Genomic DNA, 18536 nt, shown 5'->3' on the forward strand with positions numbered 1-18536 from the left:
CTTTTCTTTGAGAGAAAAAAAAGGGATGAGATACTGTGAGATGCTCATTCTGTAAGATACTTATGAGACGCACGAATTGCGCCCACTCAGATGATCTCAGCATGATCGGAACCCTATATCTGAGAACCAACTTGAAAATGACTCAAGATTTTCAGGTCATATTCATCTACACCCCTAGATCATACGTACTAATTAAAAGGGTGCATATCATGTCGCGTCTCATGCTTAGGGCTCTCATAGCATCGTTAGCGAGAGAAAAATCTGAAGAGTAAATATAACAGCCACTATATACGTGGCCAAGGCACAGCCATGCGGTGTGGGATTTATAGTCAAGCCTCCCTGGAGGAAAAGTAAGATGGATTGGAGACAAAAATGGAAGAGGTCATGGAGATGTAATAAACGCGATAGTGACCGGACTATAGTTGTCTATTCTTTCGTGAAAGAGAAAACAGAAAGATGGGACGATATATATATATATTTTTTGAAATGGTAGAATGATTTCCTTAGATGAGGGAGCGGGCCGAGGAGGACAAGTCAACCCACTCCAATGTCATACGACTAACCTCACCTCTAGCCAAAGAATCCGCCTCCCCATTGGCAGATCTCCGCACAAGATTGAAAACAATAGCAGAGCTCGAAATTAGATCATCTATTTCATCAAAGATAGACGAAAATCTCCAAGGAGGCAACACCGCCCCCTTCAACCATCGAATTACATTGAGTGAATCGCCCTCCACAATAATGTGATCCATGCTCTCTCTATCAAGTATTTTAATACCATGATATACCACCTTTACCTCGGCCTCCGAGGCATCACATACCCCAAGAGGGCCAGAATAAGCTCACACAACTTCGCTGCAATCATCACGACATAACCCACCTACCCCAGCTGGGCCCGGGTTCCCAAAACTCGATCCATCGAAGTTAATTTTGAACATCCCAATAGGAGGAGCGTCCCACTGCTGAGCAATCCGAGACCTAGCCTCCCTACTAAAGCAAACTTCTCTCCACCCCTCCCATAAGTCAAAGGCCGAAACGAATCGGAATGCCGAAAGACATCTTGCCCACGATATAGAGAGGGCGATAATTTTCATATATAGCCAGTACGGAGATTTAGCAACCCCCTCAAAAACTCTAGAATTTCTCTCTTTCCAAATTTACCCACCATGTTGCAAGCAAACAAATTTTCCACAACAATTTTTCTTTCTTTCTCCACGGCACAAACTCCCACTGATGCATCAAATCCGGAATAGATAAAGGAAAAATTCAAGATATGCCAAACCTCAGAAGTATATAGCTCCATATCTGACGAGAAAAGGAACACTGCATGAAGAAATGACCCACAGATTCACCATCATCCAAGCATAGGGGGCAATGGTCCACAAGCAACATAACTTACTTCCTAAGGAAGTTAATCGTATGAATCCGATCGCGACAAACCGCCCATCCAAAGATACAAACTCTAGATGGACAATGAAATTTCCATACCTTGGCTGAGATAGAGGATACATCGCAAGGCATCAAGAATAAATAAAAAGATGGGATGATATTTGAGGGAGTAATTCCTGCTCCAATCTCCATTTTATATTTGAACCAAGGATGCCTAGGTGTGTAGGCCATATTAGTCCATTGGCCAGATTATAAAATTGCATCATTCATTTTATCTTTTTTTGGTTAATAAATTGCCTCTAAACAAATGATTAAAGAAAGGATGATCAATTGTCATATTCAATGAAATTCCACTACTCTAATGCGTATTAGAAATGCCCAAAATACTTCAGGATAATCTAGACAGTATAACTCACCAGCGGATGATCTTTATTGCCAAATCAATTGCCTCTAAACACAAGATTAAAGAAAGGATTATCAGTGTCATATTCAATTGGAAATTCCACAACTCTATTACTTATTAGAATTGCCCAAAAGGCTTCAGGATAATCTAGACTATCTAACCTACCAGGAGATCATCTTTATTTTTTAATCAATTGCCTCTAAACAAATGATTAAAGAAAGGATGATCCATGGTCATATTCAATTGGAAATTCTACTGCTTTAATTCTTAGAATTTCCTAAAAGACTGCAGGATAATCTAGAGAATGTACTACCAGTCTCTGCAGATTGTTAAAACAATTCAATTCGAGGAATTGTGGTATAGAGGCACTTTCCAAGAACGAGGGCCTATTGTAGTGGCCGAAACGCCCGATTCACCTTACACTTTCTCTTCTTCTCTGTTTCCTTCTTTTTCTTTTGGTTACACTGCTCTCTGCTCTCCATAGGCAATGCTAGGTTCTGTTCAGAGGCAATTCTAAAATGGTTTTTTACTAGTTAAATCAACACGAATGGGCAATGCTAGGTTCTGTTCGGAGGCACTTCAGTAGTTCAAAACCCCACAAATCACATCAAGAAGCTAAAAAAAAAACCCCACAAATCACACAAAGAGATGGAGAGAGAGACCTTTAAATATCCTTATTAAAGTAAAACCACACAAACCTTACACAAGCTTCACCTTGCTGACTGTAATGTTTTCACATATCCTTTCTCTCAACTGTCTCACACACAAACGTTGAATCTCTTCTCTCTGCATATATATCGTTTCGGCACTCATGCCCCTTTTATAAATAAAATACTAAGAAACCATCTAGGACTCTAACTCCTTAACAAATTAACCAATCATATTAAAGTCCTATTCTAAAGCAACCATATAGCAGACTCCTATTTCAACCGGACTCCACCACAAAACAACTCCTATTCTAACTACAAAACAGCCACACATCTCTCCTAATCTAACTAGGATTCGACTCTGTTCTATCTCAAACAACAAAATAAGTCCTAAAGCTAGTGTACCTCCTAACCAAACTAGGATTCCTAGTTTAAATAGGATATGTATATCCGTGTGGGCCGCACCGCACCATGCCGGCCCGTCCCCTCCGGCAAACATGTAGAGAGTCGGTGATGACTCTCAACACTCCCCTTCAACGCTGACTCTCTACAGGTCACGCCAAGTTCCTTTGCAAACTACTTCAAAGGCATCGGTTCTGAAATACCGACTTCACCCTCTGATGTTTCTACATATGCCGCGTCTGCAAACTTTGGATTTGGCTTCCGTCTCCGCGAGGATCTTCTAGGCTTGATCACTTCAATGTTCCTCCACTTGAAATGGTCTCATCTCTTCATTTGGTTTTGTCTCATGAACACCAGTTTTTCATACTGGACTCCGTTGCTTTGGACTTTTAGGGCTCTCTTTTCTACTCACCACCTCCTCCTTAGGTTTCATCAATTCGACACCATCTCCTCCTAGAAAATCCATGTTTAACTTCTCTTGCAGACTAGTCTCTAACTCTGGACTATCTGGAAGAATAACTCGATCAGAAAACCACCATGATGAAGCTTCGTCAAACACCACGTTTCTTGAAACGTACACACGTCCAGTTTCTGGTTCACACATCTCCAGCAATTTCTTTCAGGGTTGTACCTGGTAAAGACACACCGAAGTGCCTTTTTGTCAAACTTGTTGCGCAGATAGTCAGGTACAAACACATAACAAATTGAACCAAAAACTCTGAAATAACTTACAGTGGGTTTGATACCATACAACTTCTCATATGATGAGATAAACCCAAGCTTCGGCTCTCGAAGACAATTCGTCACATAAGCGGCAGTTTTCATACACTCGGCCCAAAACCGAGACGGTACATTCTTCGCATTCATCATACTCCGTGAAACTTCTGCCAAATGTCGATTCTTTCTCTCGGCCACCCCATTCTGCTAACGTGTTTCAGGACACGTGAGCTGCCTACAAATCCCGTGCTTACATAAGTAAGTTGAGAATTTGTTCGATGTGTACTCGCCACCGTTATCGGTTCTCAAGCACTTGATCTTGCAACCAAGATTAGTCTCCACCTGTTCTTGGAACTCTTTGAACTTTTAAAAAACTTCTGATTTTTCTTTGAGAAAATAAACCCATACAAAACCTGAGAAATCATCAATGAATGTAAGCAAATAATTCATACCTCCAATTGATAGTGTTCTCACTTTCCCAAAAACGTCTGAGTACACTAGCTTGAGCGGCTTCTTCACTTGAAACATTGAATTAGTATATGGAAGTTGATGCGCCTTTCCATATAGACACCCGGCACACACCGTGTCATGTCGAATCTCTAGATCATAAAATCCCTTCACAAATTGCTTTTTCATCATCACCTTCAGCTTTGAGTACCCAACATGCGCCAATCTCGCATGCCATAAATCTGCAGTCTCGTTCTTTCGGGTTCTGTGTACATACGTTTCGTGAGCCGACATCACATAGACTAAGTCTACTCTTTCTCCCTCCATAAGAGTACCCAAAATACGTAATTCCTTGAAGATCTTCACATCATCTGAGCCAAAGAGAATATAATTCCTGCTCTCGTAAACTGAGATACAAACATTAAGTTCACCTTCATGTCTGGACCATGGTAAACATCCTTCAATAAATCGAGCTCTCCACTAGATCGGGAAACATTAAGTATGTGGGTAATAGGCAATTTCGCATCATTCGTTGTTACCACCATTCGACTACCTTTGTATTCGGTCTTTGTCACAAACTTCTGCTCATCACCGGTCATATGAGTCGAACATCCCGAATCAACTATCCAATCTCTAGAATAGTTTATTCGGTTACCTTTGTTTGTGTCCGCCGAACTAGCGACATCCACGACCTCTATAGTCGTAAGAGCAACTTCACACTTATCGGTTTGCTCTTCGGCGATGGAGAGAAGAGAACACCACTCCTCGTTGCTATCAACCTCTTGGGAGTCTTCAGATGTTTGCAGAATTACCTTCCTCATTCTTCTTTGGTGCACGACAATCTCTGGCAAAGTGGCCCTTATTTCGTGGTTATTTCTCATAACCACGACGTCTTGAGGCTTCCCCTAGGTCAGAACTTTCTCCTCTTTGATCTGATCTGGCCTTTGGCTTGCCTTTCTGATTCTTGGAATTTTGGAATTTTCTTCATTACCCAGTGAAGAGAACCTCCTTGTTCTCCTTTATCGTAGTTTTAGCCATCTGATGCTAGACTCTCTTGATTTGCCAAGAGACTCTCCAATTCCACTAGCGTTGATTGAGTTGGCCATCCTTGGATTGCTGTGATAAAACCACTATACTAGGATTTTAATCCCCGAATAATAATCCTCCGCATCCGTGTCTCCGAAATTCTGGACTCTTCGTCGAGTTGCGATATTTCATAACAAATCTTTTTCACCTTCATGAAATACTTGGGAATCGTCATATTCCCTTGAGATACGGAGCTTATCTCATCCTCAAGCATCTGGAGTCTAGCGTCGTTTGTCTTTGAAAGGTTTCGACACCTCCACTAGGAGAAGTGGTTTCTGCACTGTTTACTATCTCCCATAAATCTTGCCCTTGGAGATACAACTCTATGCAAGATTTCCAATATGAATAATTTGAATTATTCAACTTCTCAATTCCGTTGACGGAATTCGTAAAATCCATCTCTTTGATCAAAGCTTCTGACGAGTGACAAACTTGAAGTTGGATCCCAGATCTACAACTTCTACTTCTGATCCCTGAGCGCAAACGTATGGGATCTCGTCCCTAGAGGCTTGATTTTCTTCCTTTGGCTTTCGTTCACTAGTCCCATGCTAGTGGCTTCTTTGACGATCTTTCACCGTCCCTAACAGATGAAACGAACGCCCGTACACCAATGCCAGACCGGTGGCTCGGATACCACTTGTAGAAAATCGAGAGATCAAAGCACTAGATGCTTTGATACCACTTGTAGAAAACAAGGATCAAAGACACAAAGCTTTGATACCTTGTTTAATAAAGAGATCACTGCAAGAAGCTAAAATAAAACACCCACAAATCACAGAGAGAGAGAGAGAGAGAGAGAGAGGGAGAGAGGGGGGGGGGGGGGGGGGGGACCTTTAAATATTCTTATTAAAGTAAAACCACACAAACCGTACGCAAGCTTCACCTTGCTCACTGTAATGTTTTCACGTATCCTTTCTCTCAACTGTCTCACACACAAACGTTGAATCTCTTCTCTCTGCATATATATCGTTTCGGCACTCATGCCTCTTTTATAAATAAAAATACTAAGAAACCATCTAGGACTCTAACTCCTAATCAAATTAACCAATCATATAAAAGTCCTATTCTAAAGCAACCATATAGCAGACTCCTATTTCAACCGGACTCCACCACAAAACAACTCCTGTTCTAACTACAAAACAGCCACACATCTCTCCTAATCTAACTAGGATTCGACTCTATTCTATCTCAAACCACAAAATAAGTCCTAAAGCTAGTGTACCTCCTAAGCAAACTAGGATTCCTAGTTTAACTAGGATATGTATATCCGTGTGGGCCGCACGGCGCCATGCCCGCTCGTCCTCTCCGGCAACATGAGAGAGTCGGTGATGACTCTCAACAGACAATATCCTTTTGGCTACTAATATTTGCACTCGAACTCACCTTGTCCTTTCTGTTTTAATTGACTGGGGAGAACTTATTTTGGAATTGTAATAGCTTTTGACAGGTACTTAAATAATAAAGGACAAGGTTAGTTTGTCCTATCATTAAAACATGGTAGTGCAGATCTCAGTTGCCTTCTTTTTTTATACATAAATATGGTAGTCCTTTATGTTCCAATGACGCTACCGAGGCTCTAATTCAGAGACTGACACTTCATTTGTACACAAGGGTGTTCGAGAATCATCAGTTGCCCGTGAATCACTGGAGTACAAATCCATTCTACTAGGCACAAAAAATGCAGGTGGTGATGGTGCTGGGAGTCTTACTCTGCTGTTCAGCATCAAAACTACTTTTGAGATGGCTGGTCTATCAGTTACATCTTCTTGAACACATAATAACCCAATGTGGATGCATCTCGTCACTTCACTTTCCGGACAGCATTCCCTCAATGAAGAATCTACTAGCTCCAAAATTGTTCCTCCTTTCCAGAGTCTCCATGCCTGTGGAAATTCATAGACATGCATCAACTTATGAACATAGATAATGTTCTCCAAAACTTTGGATGAAGGGAAAATGTTCTAATGTTTAGAACAGAATTCGCCACATTACTGTCTGTTAACTTACCAATTTCTCCAAAAGCTTACTGTATGTTAACTTAACAACTTCTCTAAAAGGTTACGCTGTTGGAGAAAGGCGTTATTTATATACTTTAACACTGTCTAACAAGAAAAGATTAAAAATCCTACTTACATAGCTTGGTAGGTTCTCCACATGATCTGATTCATAGAAATTACTGTTCCTCTGACCGCTGACAATCTCAAGAAGTAAAATACCAAAGCTAAACACATCTGATTTAACAGAAAATTGTCCGAACATTGCATACTCTGGGGACATGTATCCACTGCAAGTTGTCATCAATAAAAGATCTTTTTCAATTATGTTGATTTTAATTTTACCATATTTGTATAAATAATTAGATTTCATTATTGTGAAATTTGTTGAAATGAAACCAACTAGATGGAGGAGATTCAAGAGAAGAAACGTGTTTCCTTGAAGCCAAAGGCACTAAGAATAAATATCAAGTTGTTGTATTACTCAAATGACTTCAAATTTAACTAAAATAACTTACTGTAGGACAAATCATTTGGATTCTTAAATGGTTCGCATAGAGTTCCAACAAAATTTTGAGGAGCTTTGGATCTCCTGCAATAAGTTCAGTTGATGAAGGAAATAAGAGAGGCAAGGACTGAAAGCTTACTACGTCCCAGCGATTTTTTTCGTGTTTCCATGAGTTTGGTCTATTCCAAAAATCTTTGCCATGCCAAAATCCGAGATTTTGGCATGCATCTCCCCATCGAGCAAAACATTGCTAGCTTTGAGATCTCGATGAATAATCCTTAGTCGGGAATCTTCATGAAGATAAAGAAGGCCCCGAGCAATCCTTTCTATGATTTTGTATCTCTTTTGCCAATCCAGTTGTGCCCTTTTAGTTGGATCTGTACACACATCCAAATAATGGTCAATTTGGAATGCAAATGAATTTAGCAAGTAATTCTTCTAACATGCATACAAATCAGTAACATGTATTTGGTTACCACTGTTCCATGGTTCTGAAAAATGAACTATTTCTTCAAAGGGTCATTGCATTATTTTTAGAACTAAGGTTTTCTAGTTAAGCAATGTTAAAGAAGTAGAACTCCTAAAAAAATAGACATAACATCTGAAAAGGGCCAGGTTGAAAGATCATGGGTTTCATTTTTTTCTCTTGTGAATAAAACCATAGTTGCCAGGATGGGAAGCGAGTGCGAGAAGCGAAAATTTCAAAAGATAATTGAGTGAAAATGGGTGGGACACATCATTAGAAGTTAACATGAAATATGTGATAAGCCTCATTGGAAGCCAATGAGAAGTGCACAGAAAGAGCACGTTTCTAGTAGGTTAGGGATGAAAAGCTAATATTGGTACAAATTACAAGTAGAAAAGAAGACTTTGTGTCTAATTAGAATTATAAGTTTTAGGAATGTACGACTTTGTGTCTAATTAGAATCATAAGTTTTCGGAACGTACAATTTATCATGTTTTATTCATGTTTATTTAATGTTTAACCTTTTGGAAAAAGATCCACATAATTTTTATTTGAAACTTAAAATGAGTTTTCAAGTTTTAAATACATTTTTTTTTCAAATATGATCCTTCGACATTATCAAAAGGAGAAAATATTCACCTAACAAAACGTGTACGAAATGTTTGAAAAATGTTATGGGGTCCAGCCCATGAAGGCCCCACACCCACATCAGATATCCTATTGAAATAGGAGGGAAAGTGGGAGAGACAGAGCCGTGTGTGTGTGTGCGCGTGACGTTTTTCTCAAAACGTTAAAAGAGAGAAAACGTAAATAGAAAGAAGAAAAGAGAGAGAGAGAGAGAGAGAGAGAGAGAGAGAGAGAGAGAGAGAGAGAGAGAGAAGAAGAAGAAGCAAAAGAAAGAAACTAGGGTTTCTTTGTGTGCTCTTTTTTGGGGCTTTTGTGTGGGATCTGATGTGGATCCTACTCTTGACCCCACATCCGACATGGCTGTACAGGCAGAGGAGAAGATTATGCAAAGATTAGATCATCCAAAAATTCTAAGGCGATCGGAAAGGTTGAAGGACAAGGCAGCCAAGAGAGGAAACAGAGTGGTAAGTCTGTAGAGAAGGGATGCTTGTTTTTGTACATTTGTACATAGCTTGTAGGTGTTGGCATGTGATGTAATTGTTTGAAACATTGAGTGGCATTTGTAGTGAGGCTAGGGATGTAATTTGATTGCATTTGAGGGGTCTTTGTAGTGAGACCACAAGCTGACAAGTGGCAGCCATCTAGCAAGCTTGATGGGCCTCAATACCCCAGCCCTCACCTATAAATAGGGGGGGAGGAGGAGAAGATGGGACGAATTTTCCTTGGCATTGTTTGCAATTTTTCTCTTGCTGGTAATTTCAGTTCAGAAAGTGATTTGGGATTCTGTAATAGTGAGACGGAGTTATGGATTTTGAAGGAGGAGCTCCTGTAGCAGAAGGCTCTCTTCTTTCTCATCTTCTTCCCTGTTAGTTCAGGTGAGGACCTCATGTACCTCTTGTTACAGACCTATTATAAAATCCTTCTTCTTCCTATAGTCTTTTTCCTTCCTTTTACAGTCCAATGAGTTTTTTTTTTCTCTTTTCTTCTACATAAGTCATAGATCCAAGAGTTAATTTGAATCTTTTCCTTTGCTTATACCAAATCTGACCTAGATCTGTCGTTAGCTTTAGATTCATTTGAGTTTCTTTTGAATCAAGAATTAGAAGAGGGTTAATCCATGTTATTTGAGTTAGATCTTGCATCTAGCAAGAACTCTAACCAGATCTACATCAGGATCAAAGCCTAGGGTTTGGAGCGTTCTTCTTGGAGATTTTCACAGCGATGTTGAGTCTCTTGTTGTACGGAGACTTCACAAGGATTTGGGTTTCTTCAACGTTAAGATCGAAATGGATATTTGTAGTGAAAAAAGGGACTTGTCTTTCCCAAAGTCGGAAGTTTCTTGTGACTATGGAAAACACTACTATATCAATCTTTGTAAACATGATTTCCAAACACGGTTTCTCTTCGGTCTCTAATGCAGAGCATATACAAACAAGAAATTATGGCATACCTAAGCGGAAAAATAGATATTTTTTATATGAGAACTAAAAGGAAAATATGGCGAAGAGACTTTCCTTATACCACAAGAGGGACAGATATTATTCATCAAATGATAATCATTCCAATATATAGAGAACTGCTATATATGAAAGTAGGGACAAACCAAATAGAAAATAATCCAGGCTTTTGTTGGGGACGTATTCATAGACCAATATCTTTTCCTCTGCTTCCACGCAATAACCCAAGAGTCTAACAAGATTCCTATGTTGAAGCTTAGCAACTAATGCTACCTCATTCTTGAACTCTTCGACACCTTGCCTTGAGTTTCTAGAGAGCCTTTTCACGGCTATTTCATGTCCGTCCGATAGCCTTCCCTGCAAATATATAGAAAAGGAACCAAGAAATTTCCCTACATAATTCATTCCAAATTATTGAAACAGTATCGCAAAAAAATATAGTAATACATTAATTGGGGATTTCCTAGCGTCCATCGCAGAAGGCATTTCACGGATGGGCTGTTGCATCTGACAGCAGCCACATAGGCTCACTTTTCAGCAGATTTTGTCTTCATTCACCAGGTGGCTGCTGTCAGATGCAATAGACCATCTGCGAAATGCCTTCTACGATGGACGCTAGCAAATCCCTTTTAATTGAAGTATCTTTGCTCTATTCAATTTTTAGTTTTGTCAGTATGGCAAGATGTAAATACCTTAAAAACGGCACCAAATCCACCTTGTCCAAGCTTATTTGCTTCTGCGAAGTTCTCAGTGGCAGCTCTAATTGTAGGCAATGAAAATTGCAAGAACTCAATAGTTTCTTTTCCATCTTCACAGAGTAACAAATAACAAAAAATGGATTCAACTGATTTTTTTTAACAGAAAAGAATTACATCAAGCAAAAAGGAAGCCTGAGAGCGCTCCGCCAACTGAGAAGATTGGGAACAAAGGCACAAAAGGAGAAAAAACAAAGAACAAAAGAATAAAAGAAAAAAAAAAAAGAATACAAGACCAAGGGAGAAGGAAATCAAAGATTTTTAAAGCCTCTAGAAGCTCCCCGCCTAGCTAGCTTACCGGCCTCACTATTTGCCAATCTTCTTTCGTGATGAAAAGAGACAGAGGATCCACCCACATGATCCAAAATCTCTTCAATCGAATGGGCTAACCTCCAAGGATGGGAGAGACACCCCTTCACCTAATTTATCACATTCAGGGAGTCTCCCTCCATTTTAACCTGATTCAGAACACCGGGCTCAATCATCCTAGTGCATTAATGAACCGCTCTAATCTCTGTCTTAGTGGAATATGAAACCCCAATGAGGCCTGAGAAAGCTCATATTGTTTCACCACTGTGATCTCTAAGTAGCCCGCCTACACCCGCCGACCCGGGGTCTCTTGGCTAAATCCATCAATGTTTAATTTAAAGTGTCCACAAGTTGGAGGCTCCCATGCCTTTGCAATAACCAGCCTATGCTGCCGAGCTCACTCACGAGGGTCGTTCCCAATAGTGCCCTCAGGGCTGGACTCAATTAGACCACCACCTTTAAATTTTCAAAAAAAAAAAACCAGCCTATGCTCACTGCTGGGGCATACCTCGGACCAACCTCGCCATAAATCATTTGCCAAAATAAATTGGAAGCTTGGAAAGGCCCTAACCCAAGAGATGTACTCAAAATAATTTGTTAGGAAGGAGGATAAGCGGGAGGTGTATTCAACAGAATTTGTTAGTAAAGGTGTTATGTGTATTTTCTTATGATGTATGTGGGGTTAGTTAGTGCATAATAGTGGGTGTGTGTTTTAGTGTAATGACTGTTAGTTATGGCTAATCTGTCTAGGGTAGTGGGAGTTAGTTATGGCTAATGTGTCTAGGGTAGTGGGAGTTAGTTATTTATGATGTTTGTTGTTAGTGGGTAAGTGTGCTTGTGATGTGGCACTCCCTCTTGCTTGTATTTATATAGTAGCAATTCAATGAAATGAAAAAGAAGAAGAATTCTACAGCAGCAAAGGAAACTTTGTTTTGGAGAGTCATGGCTCCTCTCGAATTGAGCCGTTAAGAGGTCCGGTTGCCTCAAATCAACCTCTCCTCCTTTATGTCTTTTTTATTTTGTTTATTTGCGTTACGGCTATTTAGGCACGTAACAAAAGGACAAGTACCCATTTTTATAATTACGCAACAAATGTAATGAATTACTCTCTTAAAAGTTATGAACTTGTTTTCATGGATAATTGAAGGCCCAAAGGACTAGCTGTTTGATCTTCTCGAGTTCGTAGCAACATGAATAATTCCATTAAATTTGGAAGAATGCAGTTTTTCTCTAATATAGTAATGATGAAGTCATGGTTATTTACCAGCTGTTGTTGTCTTTGCCTTCTTCCTTAGTACACAAATGCAGATGATGGCAGGGAGGAGCACCACCACAGCAACTAGTGGAACAACAATAGCAATAATGGTCTCAGATGAATTTCGGTTGCTTCCTAAACAAACAATATTTTCCATTTAGATATAAAACTGATTTTGCAGTGGAGCAATATATCAAGGGCTCAAAATAGGAATAACAAAGATCATAACAATTTGCTTACTTTAATTATCAAAAGACATGGTTAATGTTAAAGAAGTTATAGAAGCCATCTATGAAGGAGTGCAATCTAGATGAAACGTGTCTAATGCGCCCCTTTTCATCACATGGGACACCCAACTGACAGTAAGTGCATTACCCCCTCTGCAGTCATTGATACACTGCCCCCCCCCCCCCTTTTTAACGTGATCTGGGGTAAAAAAAAGCGTTAAAGTTGCCCACTGTTCACGTTGTAAGGGGGTGAATGTGTACTGCAGGGGGCGGAAAATATCGACGCCCCTTTTAATAAGACAAAATATACTAAGAAATTAAGTCTGTGTGGTTGTTCTCTGGTGCAAAAGTCAGCAGTGAAATGGCTTTGTGCAAAATTGTCTTCCAAATCCCTGTAAAATAATTTGTATTTTTGGTTCATGAACTTGGATGGATAAAAACAATCTATATCCATAGGTTCACGATTTTAGATTTTGACAACCGATTGTGAGTCCAAAACCGATTATTATACTGAAAATTAAACATGATTTTGAATTCAATAATGGGTTTTGGGCCAATAATCAGTTGTCAAAAGCCAAAACGAGCAGGGAAAATACAAATTATTGGCTGTTAGGATTGCATTAGGGAAGTGATATATCCACCTCTTTTGATTGCTTGGGACACCCAGCAGCAGTGTATGTGGCAATCAACTCCATTGAATCTTTCTGACATGAAGTACATCAGCCCCTATGCGGTCATTGATATTCTGCTGCTGGGTGTACCAAGTAATCAAAAGGGGCCGATATATCACTTCCCTTGCATTATTGGCTGTATTTTTGGGCCATAGGAGATCAATCGAGGCCTATAAGATGGACAGCTAAGATCAGTGAAACACCACAATTTTGGCAGTGTTTTTGGCATCCGATTTCCTGGTAACTGTTTTGGTATTGGCATTTTGTCTGAAAATTTGATCCTTGGAAAAGGCAATTCGCGCCATTATCCCCTTCGACGTTTTTACCTAGACGGTATCCCGTTTTGGAATTGTTTTCCATAAAAAGTGTATAACAAAGTGAGAGTGCCCTAATCAAATGAAATGAGTACAGATATGATTTCCTCAAAAGAAGTAATTCCAAGTCTGCGGTGAAGAGGACATAAAAATCTTACCCAAGGCAGTTGTGTTGGATGACGGAGGAGGAGGAGGAGGAGGAGGAGGAGGAGGAGCCACTGGTTGAAGAGGAGTCGGTGGTTGAAGAGGAGCCTGTTTTGGTGTTACATGTGAGGCCTCAAAGAAAGAGTAAGTCGAGTACCTCAAATTACAACTGGGCCAAACAACTATCCCACCTTGCTTCCCACCGCAGCACGTTGGTATTTCAGAGACAGCACCTTTTAAGCATCCACTGCACTCATTTCCAGTTAAATCTGGGTCGCACTGCACAAGCCCGTATACTGTTTGAAGGCTTGAGGAGTTAAGCTGTCCAAACGCAAAATTACGGGGTGCAGAAGCTACCAGTGCTCGAGAAATTAGTTTACCCATCAAGTTCCCCAACGTCTCATTAAACCGAGTTCGGTTTGAGACGTTCTGGTTACTCCACATATGAAAGCGTGGGGAATTATCAGTGGGGGATATCCGTAGGTTGGAGTAGCGTAAATGACAGTTGTGGTAGAATATAATTGAAGATTTCATGTATGGGCATACTTGAATAATATCTTGACTCGCTGTGTCGACACAACTCCCGCACTCGACGGGGGTAACATCGCCTCTGCAGCGAGCTCGAGCGTTGACTGTGTTAGGACTTTGCCCAATGGTGGCGTTGTAGAACCCGGTGCGGGTTGCGTTAGACGAGAGAGTAGTGAGGAGGAGGTTGAGGTTAATCTGGTATCTGCTATTAGAGGTGTAATTACCTGTATTTAAGCAAAAATAGTCCAGGAGTTGTGCGGTAGTGTGGGTTCGGAGCATGAAGAGGAGAGAAGAAAGTAAGAGCAATTGAAACATCTTTGAAGGTAGAAAACTGAACATTCTGAACATCCTCCTTTTGGGGCTTTAAGAAACTCTCAAGAGAAGAAGGGTACGGGGCTTTTGGGAGAAAAGATGAACTTTTGACCCAAGCAAGTTTTAGTCGTCAGGTCAATGGACTTTTCTGAGCTTGACTCTGTAGTGGGGCCCTTGGTACTAACGTCATGTGACACAGAGATGAGGCAAGGAAGAATAAATATCGACCGCGTTGGTTATAAAATGGGAGAGAAACAGGATTGAGATATTACCAGTTGATCTCGGCATGATCGGCACCCTACATCTGGGAGCCTAATTAACCTGAAAATCAGTCTAGATTTTGAGATAATGTTCATCTCAATCCTTGATCATACCGATTAAGGGTGCAGATCATGTTAGTGTCATATGGGTCGGGCTAGGATCAGAGATTCTCAGGTTGAGGCTTCTCATAGTATCGCTAACGACACTATATGACAGTCTATTTACGCTGTGGGGTTTTTAGTCAAGCCGCCCTGGATGAAGAGTAAAGATGGATTGGAGAGGAAAATAGAAGAGGTAATGGAAATGTAGTAAAGACTAAAGTTGTCTTTTCATTCGTGAAAGAGAACAACGGTAAGATCAGATGAGGAGAGTAATTCCTAGGACTGATGCAGATGGTCTTCTCCAATCTCCATTTTATATCCCAACCAAGTTGCTTAGGTGTGTAGGCCGAAGACGAGTCCGTTAGCCAGAGTATAAAATTGTATCAGTCAGATGATTTTTATTGTTTAGTCAATTGCCTCTAAACACGTGATTAAAGAAAAGATGATCAATGATCATATTCAGTTGTAAATTCCACTACTCTAATGCATATTAAAAATACCCAAAAGACATCAAGGACAATCTAGACAACCTCCTTAGTCATAAGATCAGCTAAGCCTCATTTGGCCACCCCAGGGGCAACCGTTCATGGTACGTTCATCACAGAATATTTCTAGGTCCCAAAGCCATGAAACAGGTAGCTGGTAAATCAAAATTGGAACTGGCTCAATTCGCAGAGTTAGAAGCCCATTAAGTAACTGAGCGTGAGAGCCAAATGAATTGAATAGATAGATTCTATCTATTTTCCGATCAGAAATGAAGTGTGGATGGGGGAATAAATAAGAAAAAAAAAAAGGTTTCATGTTACGTCAATTCGAACTTGCTCGATCTGTTCAATCTAACCCACCACCAGATGATCTTTATTTTTTAATAAAGGGAAATGATATTTCCCACCCTTAATGCTCTGTTTGGTTGCCGGGTTTTTTTTGTTCCTGGGAGTTTTGTGGGAGAGTAAGTTAAATTTTGGTCCCATCCCATGTTTGGTTGCCTTTTAGCACTAGGTTTATTTTAATCCCACTCTTGTAATGATTACTTGTGGGATGGATTTTTTAATCTCACTTTTGTAATGATTGCCTTTTCATCCCATCCCAAGATAACCCCAGGAACAAAAATAAACTCAGGAACTAAAAATAAGCTTGAGAAGAATTTTTTTCTACCCAATAGTTCAAGCAACCAAACAAAGGTTTTTTGTTTTCCCACCATATCTCCCAGGGTAAAATCTCACCCCCACTCCCCTAACTGTTATGTGAGAATAGTTCATTGCTTGAGGATAAATTCACCCTTAATGTTTTTCTTTGCCTTTGAAACTTAACGAATAACGTTAAAGGGGAGATTTTATCTGTCGGGGGGGGGGGAATGTCACTCGCTTTAATCAATTGCCTTGAAACAAATAATTAAAGAAAAGATGATCAATGGTCATATTCTATTGGAAATTCTAATCTTTATTGTTTAATCGATTGCCTCTAAACAAATGATTAAAGAAAGGATGATCAATGGTCATATTCAATTGTAAATTCTACTGCCCTAGTCCTTAGAATTGCCCAAAAGACTGCAGGATAGTCCAGAGAATGTACCACTTGTCAATTATTATGATGCAAAGGATAAGACAATTCAATTTTGAGGAATTATGATTGGGAAATTATATCATCACAGCCATGTTTTAATATTTGCACAAACCCAGCGGGCTTTATTGTCAACCTGCCCTAGAAGAAAAGTAAAGATAAGATGGATTAGAGACGAAATTGGAAGAGGTCAGGGAGATGTAATAAAGGCTATAGTGACCGGACTAGATGTGTCTATTCTCTCGTGAAAGAGAAAAACCTAAGATGGGATGATATTTGAACTAGTAATTCCTAGGGCTAACGTAGATGGTCTGCTCCAATCTCAATTTTGTATCTGAACCGAGGTTGCCTAGGTCGGTGTGTAGGCCATATGACTCCGTTAGCCAGATTTGTTTAATAAATTGCCTCTAAACACATGATTAAAGAAAGGATTATCAATGGCCATATTCAATTGGAAATTCCATTACTCTAATGCCTATTAGAATTGCCCAAAAGACTTCAGGATAATCTAGACAATCTAACCCACCAAGAGATCATCTTTATTTTTAATCAATTGCCTCTAAACAAATGATTAAAGGATGATCAATGGTCATATTCAATTGGAAATTCTACTGCTTTACTGCTTAGATTTCCCTAAAAGACTGCAGGCTATGATTTGGTGGACACTTTGAATTTATTGCCGACACATGTGTCGTGTCGTGTCCGATACGACACCCATGTCCACACTCCTTTGGACACTTCTAAATGTATTGCTAGAAGTGTCAGTAACTTTGTATGTATGTACGTGTATGAGTGTGCCACTATTTCTAGATTTTTAGGGGATTCCATGTAAGATACCACATATCCTTATCGAAACCCGGCACACAAATCTATATCCACAAAACATGATTACTATTTTAGCCGTGTCCCCGTTTCTAAATTTTGGGAGTTTGCCGTGTCCGACACTCCGTGTCCGTGTCGAGATGCGACACTCGTGTCCGTGTCCACAGATCATAGACTGCATGATAATATACAGAATGTACTACCAGTCTCTTAAATGATGTAGATGGTTAAAACAATTCAATAAGAGGAACTGTGGTATAGAGGCACTTTCCAAGAACGAGGGCCGACGGAATACGCTATTTTTTTTTTTAGGCAAGCTTAGGTTAGGATTGACCCCTACCAGAAGATGGAATATGCTATTGTAGTAGCCGAAACACCAGATTCACATTCCCTTTTTTTTTCATTTGGTTACCATGCTCTCTGCTCTCCATTTTGTTCGTCATGGGCATCGCAAATGGTTTTTTACTAGTTAAATCAACAAGACAAAATCCGCTATGGATGAAATGTACAGATGGATTGTAGAGGAAAATGGAAGAGGTCATGGAAATGTAGTAAAGGCGACAGTGACTTGACTAAAGTTTGTCTATTCTTTTGTGAAAGAGAAAAATCATGGAAATGTAGTAAAGGCGACAGTGACTTGACTAAAGTTTGTCTATTCTTTTGTGAAAGAGAAAAAACAATAAGATCAGTTGGTATTTGAGAGAGTAATTCCTAGGACCAATCTCCATTTTATATCTGAACCAAGTAGCCTATGTGTGTATAGCCGAATATTTGTCCGTTGGCCAGATTATAAAATTGCATCAGTCAGATGATCTTTATTGTTTAATCAATTGCCTCTAAACACTTGATTAAACAAAGGATGATCAATGGTAATATTCAATTGGAAATTCTACTACTCTAGAGCTTAGAGTTGCTGATCATAAAGATTGCAGGATAATCTAGACTATCTAACCCAACAGCAAATGATCATTATTGTTTAATCAATTGCCTCTAAACAAGTGATTAAACAAAGGATGATCAATGATCATATTCAGTTGGAAATTCTACTATAATGCTTAGAATTGCCCAAAAGTATACAGGATATTCTAAAGAGTGTACTACCGGAAAATAGTACAGGATATTCTAAACCATCTT

At 39.7% G+C, this 18536-nt stretch overlaps 1 protein-coding gene across 4 annotated transcripts; it reads right to left on the reverse strand.

Moving 5' to 3' along the window:
• Positions 1–6537: 6537 nt before the first annotated feature.
• LOC143884009 (cysteine-rich receptor-like protein kinase 15) lies at positions 6538–14776 on the reverse strand. 4 transcript variants are annotated; one of them, XM_077387359.1, is made up of 7 exons: positions 13833–14774; positions 12472–12546; positions 10836–10951; positions 10290–10500; positions 7733–7970; positions 7225–7375; positions 6538–6974 (listed from the first exon to the last, which is right to left on the reverse strand). In XM_077387359.1, the coding sequence occupies exons 1-7, from the start codon at positions 14692–14694 to the stop codon at positions 6657–6659; spliced, it is 1971 nt and encodes a 656-aa protein (XP_077243474.1). In that variant the 5' UTR covers positions 14695–14774; the 3' UTR covers positions 6538–6656. The 4 variants fall into 4 exon arrangements, with proteins under 4 accessions (XP_077243474.1, XP_077243473.1, XP_077243476.1 ...); XM_077387358.1 differs by having other exon boundaries at positions 12472–12597; XM_077387361.1 differs by lacking the exons at positions 10290–10500; positions 10836–10951 and having other exon boundaries at positions 13833–14776.
• Positions 14777–18536: the final 3760 nt, after the last annotated feature.

Source organism: Tasmannia lanceolata, unplaced genomic scaffold (genome assembly GCF_043159265.1).
Source record: "Tasmannia lanceolata isolate RefF3 unplaced genomic scaffold, GAP_Taslan_0.1 ptg000008l, whole genome shotgun sequence".
In the NCBI taxonomy this organism is placed as follows: domain Eukaryota; kingdom Viridiplantae; phylum Streptophyta; class Magnoliopsida; order Canellales; family Winteraceae; genus Tasmannia; species Tasmannia lanceolata.

Excerpts from the sequence above, each read along its gene's own strand:
- LOC143884009 (XM_077387358.1), bottom strand. The coding sequence starts at position 14,694 with ATGTTCAGAATGTTCAGTTTTCTACCTTCAAAGATGTTTCAATTGCTC. Across the intron at positions 10,501-10,835 it reads GATTTGGTGCCGTTTTTAAG|GGAAGGCTATCGGACGGACA; the intron begins GTATTTACATCT and ends ATATATTTGCAG. Across the intron at positions 7,376-7,732 it reads AAAAAAATCGCTGGGACGTA|TGGATACATGTCCCCAGAGT; the intron begins GTAAGCTTTCAG and ends GACAACTTGCAG.